Genomic DNA, 10807 nt, shown 5'->3' with positions numbered 1-10807 from the left:
TCTCAGGGACCTCAGAAGGGACATGGTTGGCCTTGGGGCAGAGAGTGTCGTCTGAGGCTCTCTCTACCAAGAAAGACCTTGTCTCCATTGTCATTCACGAATGCTGCTTACGTGTGCCGGGAAGGGTCGGCCCAGACACAGTGCTTGCTGCACTGTTCCCAGCGGAGGGGCCGCCGCGAGCCCAGAAGACCACACTTGGCGAGCCAGTCCTGCCGTCCACCGCCGTGCCTTAGAATGGCCCTCGCTGGAGCCTCTGGGGCAGGGGAGGTCAGACCCCAGGCTCCAAGCAGGCCTCCGGCTCCTTGGGTCGAGCAGCCGTGTGGGCCCTTGCTCAGGACCCTCATTTCTCCTCCCATCCTCCTTCAGTGTCTTCTCAGATCTCGTGACACCATGTTAGTTAGAAATCACAGCTAGCGCGTCGCGTCAGCCCTTGCTTTCCGGCTTCACAGCGCAAGGTGGGGAGCTCTGGTGTAGACAGACGTGAAAAGGGTTCAGTGAGTTAAGTAGGGACTACACATAGAGAGCCATTTAATAAACACCGTGCAGCAAACCTGCCTTCTGGAATGCTGAGTAAATAGGAGGTACACAGCCAGCTGCATTCAGGGTCTAGGCCGGTGGAGAACTGTCTCCTGTGACGAAGGGAAGCTTCACGAAGGACGTGTCTATCACCTGTCTCAGTGAAGAGCAGAGCAGATCTCCTGGAAGATCTGAGGAAAGGGGAAAGTCAGGCTTATAAAGAGTTAATACTTAGTGAGCGCCTACTGTGTGCTAGGAATTAGCAAGTCCTGCTCGGCCAGGTCAGTAGGAGAAGGGACAGGGACGTGAGCCCGGCTGAGATGGAGGGCGGGAGGCTGAGGCGCCTGGGCAGGAGCCTGCCTCAGAGACTGTGATATTGTTTGGAGCTCTCGGTCATGAGGTCTGGTGCTCTGACAGCTCTTCTGACTTCACGTATAATTAGAAATCAGGGCGGTGTGGTGGTGCATGCTTGTGATCCTAGCACTTGGCAGGCTAAGGCAGGACCGCTGCAGGTTTGAGGCAGCCTGGGCTCCATAGTGAGTTCAAAGCAGGCCTGAACTCCACTGTGCAGTGAGACCCTGTCTCAAAAAAATCTGCCAACAGTATTTGGTGGGAATGGCTTTACTAATTTTTAAGCAAATACAAAACGTATAAAACATAAATGGGGTGGGTTTGACATGATTCGTGTAAGACTGAATTAATCCAAAATGATGTTCAGGTGTTCTTAGCTTTCACAGGCTCCACAGCTGTTACCTAGAGTCTTCAAGCAGGACCCGTCACAGCCACCTGTGCCCACGAAGAACTTGCCATGGAACACACAAAAACACAGGCTTTTTCGTTTGTTTTCTTTTTGGTCTTTTTTGAGACAGGGTCTCACGATGCAGTTCAGGCTGGCTTTGAACGCACTTATGTGGCCCAGCCTGTCCTTGAACTCAATGGTCCTACCTCAGCCTCCCGAGTGCTGGGATTACAGGCGTGCGCCACCACGCCCGGCTGAAAACAGGCTTTTTATCCGCTAGCTGGAAGGTGAACTCAGGCGTGTACCTAAGGATCCTCTGTTCCCAGGAGAAAGTGGTGCTCCGCCTCAGCACAGTTGGGCAGAACATGGGCACCACCCGACCCTGAGCCAGGGACTGTTGTGGGCACCGTAGACACAGTGGTGGCAAATGCCCTCCGGAGGGAGATGCGTCAGGTCTGTATCTCACACTCTTAGTAGGTGTCTTTATCGAGGGTGCCTCTGTTCTTCCGACTCCCAGAATAGGTGCATCTCTCTGCATCCGAGACTTAATGGATCCTTGGTTTCTGCTTCGTCTGCATCCACTCAATTCTGTTTCATGTACTATGTTTTCCAAATATCACCACATCCAAGCTGGGCATGGTGCCACACACTTGTAATTCCAGCACTCTGGGAGCCGGAGGCAGCAGGATTGCATGTTCAAGCCCAGCCTGAACAGTGTCGCAACTTAGCAAGACCCTGTCTCAGAAGTAAAAAGGGGCTGGAGCTGTTGTTCGGTGGAAAGGTCTTGAGTTTTAGCCCCAGAACCAGGGAGGAAAAAATCTGAAGTAGGTAACTAGTATAAGACAAAATGGACTATTAAGACAGTATTGCTAGAAGGGCTGGGGATATAGCTCAGCGGCATAAGCCCCTGCCTGACAAGTGCGAGGTCCTGAGTTTGATTCCCAGTACCAAGAAAAAAAAAGGTCTGACAGTATTGCTAGAGACAAAGGTACGTTTAATAATAGTACTTAGATTAATACCTTGGAAGATACAAAAATTACATATGCACCTAACATCAGAGCCCCAAATACCTGCAGCGAAAACAGCAGGAAAATGGACTATTCAACAATAGTAGTTGGAGATTTCAATGCCTTGTTTTCAATAATTGGTAAAAGAACTAGACACAATATCAGCAAGGATATAAAACAGTTGAACACCACCAATCACCAGGTTTACCCAGGACTGCGGATACTCTTTATTAAGTGAACATATATTTTCCAGGACAGACCAAAGTTAGGGCAGTCTCATTACTTGTAAAAGGGTTTAAATCATACAAAGTTTGGGGGTTTTTTTTTGGTTTTTGACATAGGGTCTCACAGGCTTGTCTTGAAAAATCCTCCTGCCTCAGCCTCCTATGTACTGGGACTACAGGTGTGCACCCCCACACCTGGCACAAAGTTTGTCTTATAACCACATAGAATGAAATTACAAATTAACAGAAAATTGAGAAATACTTGATCCATTGGGTTTTTAAAACTGGTATAGTTCAGATACACGTAGTGACCCTCATCACGGGGTCTGTAGCCGTACAGGATGCGTCTTCCTGCTGCTTCCCCCTCTTCCCTTTCAACCTTTTGTCCCCTCCTTATGTGCAACAGCTTTGTTTCCCGTTTTTGTCCCTTTTTCTTTTCCTTGTTCCTTCCTTCCACATTCAGGTAATTCATGGGTTAAGTCACACATGAACTTAGAAAAAAAATTTTTTCCAGACAGGGATTTTGCTATGCAGTTCAAACTTGCCACTGTGTAGCCCAGGCTGCCTTTGAACTTGTGATTCTCCTGCCGTGGCCTCCCAAGTGCTAGCATTATAGGTGTGTTTTACCATGCCCAGCTAACTGGAAAATATTTTGAATCAAATGAAAATGCATCAGAATTTGAGGACCTTAATACTTTTAAGTGGCTGTATCTGAAGACATTTTAGGTCAGTAACGGAAGGTTCCACTTCAGTATACTAGACGAGAGTAAACTAAATTCAAGAAAACAGAAGAAAGAAAACTGATCAGTGAAAAAAATCAGTGACTGAAGCCAGGTGTAATGGGGAACACTGGTAATCCTAGCGTTCAAGGAGGCTGTTGGCAGGAGGATTGCTCAGAGTTTGAGGTTAACTGGAAGTACATGGAGATCCTGCCTCGGGAAAAAAAGATACAAATTAAAAAAAAAAAAAAAACACCAGTAATTTACAAAGGAAAAGACGGCTCTCTGAAGTGACTAATGAAATTACAAGTGTCAGCCAGATCAGGGATCCCTAGCTCCCAGACCCCTGTCCTATCAGAAATGAGGCTGACTAGCAGGTGGTAATCACCCGGCTAGGCAGTGAGGGTTCGCTTGTATTTACCGCCTCCCTCCGTCCCTCACGTTACCACCTGAGCGGCTCCTGTCGGAGGAGCAGTGGCGTTAGGTTCTCACAGGCATGCAGAGCCTACAGCTGTGCCCTTGAGAGATGTAGGTTGCTTCTGATAACCTGAGGGGGAGCTGAGGTGGTGATGCCAGCACTGGGGAGCAGGTGCAAGTGCAGATTAACATGAGCACAGAGATCGGAGTGCACGGTGACTGTAACGGATCAGTTTCTTAGGGACATCAACACCTTATCGGTGAGTAGCAAGTGATAAGTTGCCCCGGGTGGCGAGCTTCAGAGAAGCCAGTGACAGGATGGACTTCAGTTTTCAGTTCTGTATTTACCCGCTGTCCGTGCCGATTTCCCGTAGTACACACTTGCTTCAGTCCGTTTTGGTAAGCCCACAGGCTAACCCTAGCCAAAAAGTATAGAAACCAAACATCTCTGCAGAGTTTCTTTTGAAAGGGGGCAAGACCTAGCGGAAGACTTAATAAAACTGCCAGCAAAAAGGAAGTGCATTTAGGAGAAGATACTGTGAGTCCTTAAGTTACATTGCAGTGTTCATATTCTCCGAGTACACTTATACTCCGTGGTGACACTAGCCAGTGAAGCCATGAAACGTTCAAAACTGCTCTGCTCCATGGAGACCAAGCACCCTGCTGTAAAGGGTGAACTCTGGGAACTTTTCAAAAGAATAAAACGAGCACAAGAAGCAGAAGCAGTTCCTGAAGACCAGTGCCTCATCACAAGTGTCAGCACTGAGAAATCTTCCTTGCTGGGCAACTGCGTTGCTCACGCTGAGGCCCTTGGCTATTGGAGAGACGTTGATCCTCCGTGTGAAGGACGTTGCGAACTTTTAGGAGAGGCTGCGAAAGGTAGCGTGTTTCTTTCGGCCAGCCTCCTAACTAGGTGAACCCACCGGTTCAGAAGACGTAATTGCTAGGGTCCACGAGTCGCTGTGGTGCGCAGTCCAGGCTGAGGAGTCTGCTGATGTTGACAAGGCAACAGCGCTTGCTTTTGTGTAATGTTTTACGTTACGTGCACTTTTGTTGCCAGCCAACACCACAGCTGCAGAACTGTTGAGGTCTTTGATTACGTATCAGGAAAGTTTAACTGGTCATTTTGTGTCGGTATATGCATGGGTAGTGCGGCTGCTGGGACTGGATGGCCTTCTGGTTTCACTGCCGTGGACTCTGAGGCTGTGCTCTGCCATCCATAGAGAAATGCTGTCTGGCCAGATGTCTTCTAGGGCCGGGGATGTGTCTCAGTGGCACAGCGCCTGCCTGGCGAGTGTAGGTCGTGAGTTCGATTCCCAGTACTCCTCCCCCGCCCCCCGCAAAGAAAAGTCCCCTGAACTCAGTGTTTTGTAGGATGTGATTCAACATTAAAGTACAAGCCCTTAACTCATCTTCACAGCTCTTCAGAGACGGATGCAGAGCAATGTTTTATACACAGAAGTGAGATTCTTCAAGTGACATCGTTGGCCAGAGTGTTTGAGTTTTAAGAGCTCATACAGAGGTTTCTTTGAGAAAAAGTCACCGCTGGCAGCACATTTCAGCAATACAAAATGGGTCAGAACACTTGTGTGATAGTCATCCTGCTCAGTGAACCCCACCAGTCACTTGGGGAGAATGACAGCTGTGTTCAGACTGGCATATGCAAAGTGGCTTCGGTCAAAGCCACCCTGGAAATCATAGGAGCAGTGAGTGAACAATGGAACTTTTTACATGTTTCAAACAAACAAATTTTTTTTGAGACAGGGTCTCACTACACAGTTCAGACTGGCCTAGAACTCATTCTGTGTCCCAGGCGCTCTGGGAACTCACGTCACGGCAGTCCTGCTGCAGCCTCCCAAGTGCTGGGTTTGCAGGTGTACACCACTACACCCGGCTAACACAGATTTTGATGGAGACTCAGCCAGGGACACCTTTCTCCCAGCAGGTACCTGACCACTTACCTCTGCTTTCAAGAGTGAGCATTACTTCCCAACCAAGAAAGACCCCTCCCCAAGCTGGGAAAGGATGGATCTGGGACCCACTGTGAGTCAGGTGAATACTGTGTCCATGCTACAAGAGGAACAGCAGCTAGAGTGTGCAAGGGACAGTGGCCTTAAAGGTGTGCTTGAGACAGCGTCAGATCTCTGTTCTGGATTGAAGTCAAGGTGGGATCTCCCGGAATTCCCACAGAAGCACTGAGAAGCCGCCTCCCATTTCCAGCAGCCTGTTTCTGTGAAGCAGGGTTTTCGGCGGTGAGAACCATCTAGCTGCAGGGAAGCAGCTCAGGCCACCCACCCATTCTGCATTATGGTGAGTTGCGACGGAAAAAAGCACACAATAAATAGTGCACTCAGGCCTGAAACCATCTCCCCCACCCCCAGCCTGTGGAAAATTTGTCTTCAGAAAAGTGGTCCTTGGTGCCAGAAAGCTGGGGACTGCTGAGCTAGACTGACCAAAGCTGGGAAAGCTGGGAAAGAAGGCTATGGACTACCATTCTACAGACATTTAAAGGAGAATGTGGACAATTTCATGCCAAAAATTTAAATGGTACATCTTTCAGAAAGGCCCAAATTCCAACTGATTGAAGAAATAGAAAACCTGTAAGACACAACAAAAATTTTGCATTAGTAGTTTAAAATCTTCCTGCAAAAAAATGTCCAGATCCAGATGACTTCTCTTGGATTTTTTTCAAATTGATTTTTTAAATTTATTTTTTATTTGTTTTGGTACTGAGAATGGAACTCCGGACCTTGTGCTTGCCAGGCAGGCGCTTGAGCCACTAAGCTATATCCTCGGCCTAATTTTTGTCAAATTCATAAAGTAACACAATTCATTCACAAACTCAGAAAATAGGGGAGGATCATCTCCCAACTCATTCGATAAGACTAGTGTTAGTCTTATACCAAAACCAGACAAAGACATCACAAAAACAAAATGGTAAGCGAGTATCCCACACGAACACAGACACAACCCTCACTACAGTATTAGCAGCTGGGGGTGGGGGCCAAGCCTATGCTCCCAGCAGTTGCCTAGCAGGTGCAAGGCCCTGGGCTCCATCTCCACCACACAAATCAAATGACATAGAAGTGAGACACCGTGACCAAGAAGAATTTATCCTAGGAATGCAAGACTTTTATTTTTAATTACTATATGAGTAGAAGAAGCCACCAAAGCTACGTGATTATCGCAAGCACAGAAAGAATTATAAAATCTAACAACTAGGAACAAAAGGGGAACTTGTTCAGCTTTAAAAAGTGTCTGAAAAATCTACAGTTGGCTATTGAAGACCAATGTTTAAGACTACTGAAGACCAATGCTCAAGGTTTTAGAGAAAGCAGGGATGTCTTTTTTTTTTTTTTTTTTTGTATTAGGGATTGGACCTGTACCCTTTGCTGAACTATATCCCTAGCCCTTTTAAATTCTGAGATGAGGTTTCACTAAGTTGCTAAACTGCACAGGCGGGGCCTGAATTTCTGATCCTCCTGCTTCCATCTCCCAGAGTGCTGGAATGATAGGTGTGGGCCACCATCCCAGCTAGGGGGGTCTCCTTTTTCCAGTGCAACACTGTACTGAAGTTTCTAACCAATTCAGTTAGGAAGAAGACCAAAAAGGGCATCTATATTAGAAAGGAGAAAGGAAAGTGTATTCACAAGTGACATGCCCCTGTACGTAAACATCCCAGAGAAGCTATACCTGCAGATAATGGAACAATAAATTTAGCACGGTCAAAGGGCGCCAGATCAATGTACAAAAATGATTACTTCTATAACAAGAAACAATATAGAAATGAAGGTTTTATTCACAGAAGCATTAAAAGGCATGGAATACTTGTAAGACCCACAATGAAAACTGCAAACTTCTGAGGAATAAGATATAAATCTAAGGTTCTAAACCAGGGGCGATTATTTCCACAAAGGACTACTTGGCTGTATGTGGGGATGGTTTTGGCTGTCATACCTTGGAGGGGTTGCTGCTGGCACCTGGGGGGTAGAGGCCAGGGGTGGACAATAAAGGCCGTAAAGTGCATAGGAGAGCCCTGCAACAAAAAGTTGTCCAGCCTCAAATGTCAATAATGCTAATGCTGAAAAATCCCAACTTAAGTAAATGGAGAGGCGTTTCATGTTATGGATTGCAAGATTTATATATATATATATACACACACGTGTGTTTTGTTTTTCTGAGACAAGATCTCAGTATGTAGTTCATGCTGGCTTAAGCTCACTATGTAGCCCAGGCTGGCCTCAAACAGGGCAATCCTCCTGCCTCAGCCTCCCAAGCAGTGGGATTACTGGGATGTACCACCCTGCAATATTGTGAGGATGGCAATTCTGAAATTGATCTGTAAATTCAACATAATCTTTTTCAAAATTCCAGGAGGATTTTTCCTGTAGAAACCAACAAGCTGATTGTAAGATGGAAGTGCAGAAGGCCTAGAGTAGCAAATCAAATTTTATTTTATTTTGAGATAGGATCTCACTGTATCTCAGGCTGGCCTCGAATTCTACAATCCTCCTGCCTCAGCCTTCCCCGTGCTGGAGCTATAGGGATGCGCCGCCACATCTGGTGCAAAACCACTTTTAAACTCAAGGAGGGTGATAAAACTTACTATAAACTACAGTAATCAGGAGAGTTTGGTATTAGCACAATAGGCGTATAAATAATGAAACAATCAGGTCAGCTGACTTTTAACACAAATGTGAAGGCAATTCAAAGGCAAGTTTTCAACCAATAATCTGAGATAAAATTTATCTGCAGGGGCCGGGGATTTAGCTCAGTGGCACAGCACCTGCCCGGCAAGCGCAAGTTCCTGAGTTCGATTCCCGGTACCAGAAAAAAAAAAAAAAAAACCAACAAAATTTATCTGCATGTCAAAACAAAAGCTCCATCAAAACAAATTTTAGACCTTACATGATATATATATATACACACACACACAAAATGAACTCAAAAGCACAAACTTTAAAACTTTAAAATTTCTAGAAAAGAAAACTTAAGAAATTCTTCACAATTTTTGAGTTAGGCAAAGATTGCTAGTTATGTTACCCAGAGCATGACTCAGAAAAGAGAAAAGATGATTATAGACTTGACCAAAATTTAAAAGATTAAAGATGAGCTACAGTCTGGAAGGAAGTATTTCCAAAGGTTGGGCATGTGGTGCACGCCTGTAATCCTGACATTTGGGAGGCTGAGGTAGGAGGATTGGCCTGAGTTTGAGGCCAGGCTGGGCTACATAGTGAGACCATGTCTCAAGAAAACAAAAGCATTTACAAATCATACCTGTGATGAAGGCATTGTATCCAGAATATGTAGAAAACTTTGACATCAGTAAGATAAAGACAACTTCTTTTGAAAATGGGCAAAGATTTGATTGGACATTTCCCCCAAAAAGATTTAAGAATGGCTGAAGAGCATAGGGAAGATGTTCAACATCACTGGTCATTAGGGAAACGTCAGAACAATAAGATACCACTATCTATAAAATATTGGTGAGACTAGAGGGAAACTGGAACTCTCATAATTGTTGGTAATGTAAGATGTTACAGACACTCAGGAAAAGTTTGGCATTCTCTTAAGTGAACTTTACAGCTCCGCAATTTCATTTCCAAGAGCCTACCCAAAATAAGAAAGAACATGTTTACACAGACATCTATAAAAGTTCAACATTATTTATACTTGCCCTATACTAGAAATAATATAAATGTCCATCAGCTAGTAAGTAGATAAACAAAACGTTATTGTGTTAACATAAGTAGATGTTAATCTTACATCCATAGAACAAAATCATATCAACATGCACAGGGCTGGGGATTTAGCTCAGCGGCAAAGCGCCTGCCTCGCAAGCGCAAGGTTGTGAGTTCGGTTCCCGGTACCGGGAAAAAACAAAACAAAACAATGTACAAAGTACTGATTCATGTAAGCATATGAATCTCAAAAGTCATCCTGCGATCACTTGGTGGATTTTATTTTATTTTTGTCTTTTTGAGACAGTGTCTCAAATTACCCATAAAAGTTACAAAAAGTTAGCTCTTCAAAGTGGGTTCATATTATAGAGGCCCCTAAGGTTTCTGTTTGGTTTGTTTTTGATTCAGGGTCTCACTGTGTAGCTCAGGCTGGTCTTGAACTCACTGTGTAGCCCAGGCTGGGCCTGAACTCACCGCTATCCTCCTGCCCCAGCCTCCCAGGTGCAGAGATTACAGGCGTGCGCTGCCACGCCCAGCTTCTTGATCACTTTGCTCAAGCCAATGCTAGTACAATGGCTTTCCTACTTTATGGATTTCGGGTCTTGGATATACATAGTCTTCAAGAATTCTCGTATGCATTTAGAATCAGAGCGTGCCTCTGGTGAAAATGAAAAAAAAAAAGAAAAATAGCAAGATTATTCGCAACTACACAGAGTTGGAAGAGTTTTGGCTCCTACGACAGAGGAACCCTCCCAAATAGCAAGAGAAACAAGACTGGCGGGCTCCCCGTGGCGTCCCAAGAAAGGGGAGAACGTGAGACTACCCGGCAGGCCACGTCGGCTTGCCCTGCTCCCTTTAGGCAGGCAGTAAAGTATCAGAGTACGGGCTCCAGGGCCCAGCGGGCCTGAGTTCAAATCCCGCCAGTGCCCGTTCAGCGAGGCGTCTGAACAAGCTTAGCGGCCTCAGCGTTAGCGTGGCAGTACTCACAGGCCCGTGAGGACTAAACGGGCTAATAGGACTTCGCAGTGAGGACACGGTTCAGGGCTCAGCAAGGACTCGCACAAGTAGGACGGCACCGCCCGATCCTAGCTCTCTGCCCCGCCGCGTTCGTCTCACCAGGGGCTCACCTAGACTTCCGGACCGCCGCAGTCACTATGGTAACGGCCACACACTTCCGGAAGAAGTACGGCGCGCGGCGAGGGTCAGACCCTCCGCAGCCAGGGAGAACTGACAGAGGGGGCTGCCGAGCGGTGGTGTCTGTGTCTGAGGGTCCGTCGCGCAGCCTCGGGGGCCAGGCCCGTGCTGTCCCAGGGCCCCCGCTTCTGTGCCCTCGCTGCCGCCGGCCGCGCCGCCATGGACTTCTCCAGGTTCCTGGCCGACGACTTCGACGTGAAGGAGTGGATTAACGCGGCCTTCCGGGCCGGCCCGCAGGAGGCCGCGGCGGGGAAGGCGGACGGCCACGCGGCCACGCTGGTGATGAAGCTGCAGCTGTTCATCCAGGAGG

The 10807-nt window shown here is 46.8% G+C and overlaps 1 protein-coding gene across 1 annotated transcript in view; it reads left to right on the top strand.

Moving 5' to 3' along the window:
* Positions 1–10498: 10498 nt before the first annotated feature.
* Positions 10499–10807, top strand: part of Cog7 (component of oligomeric golgi complex 7) — a gene marked incomplete in the record, with an annotated part of 64064 nt that continues 63755 nt past the window's right edge. Inside the window, 1 exon segment of the mRNA XM_013504805.1 lies at positions 10499–10807. Coding sequence (XP_013360259.1) covers positions 10657–10807 — 151 coding nt within the window.

This window comes from Chinchilla lanigera, unplaced genomic scaffold, assembly GCF_000276665.1.
Source record: "Chinchilla lanigera isolate Chin_1 unplaced genomic scaffold, ChiLan1.0 scaffold00092, whole genome shotgun sequence".
Taxonomy (NCBI): domain Eukaryota; kingdom Metazoa; phylum Chordata; class Mammalia; order Rodentia; family Chinchillidae; genus Chinchilla; species Chinchilla lanigera.
The sequence above is the reverse complement of the archived record's forward strand: the minus strand, read 5'-3'. Positions and strand labels throughout refer to the sequence as shown.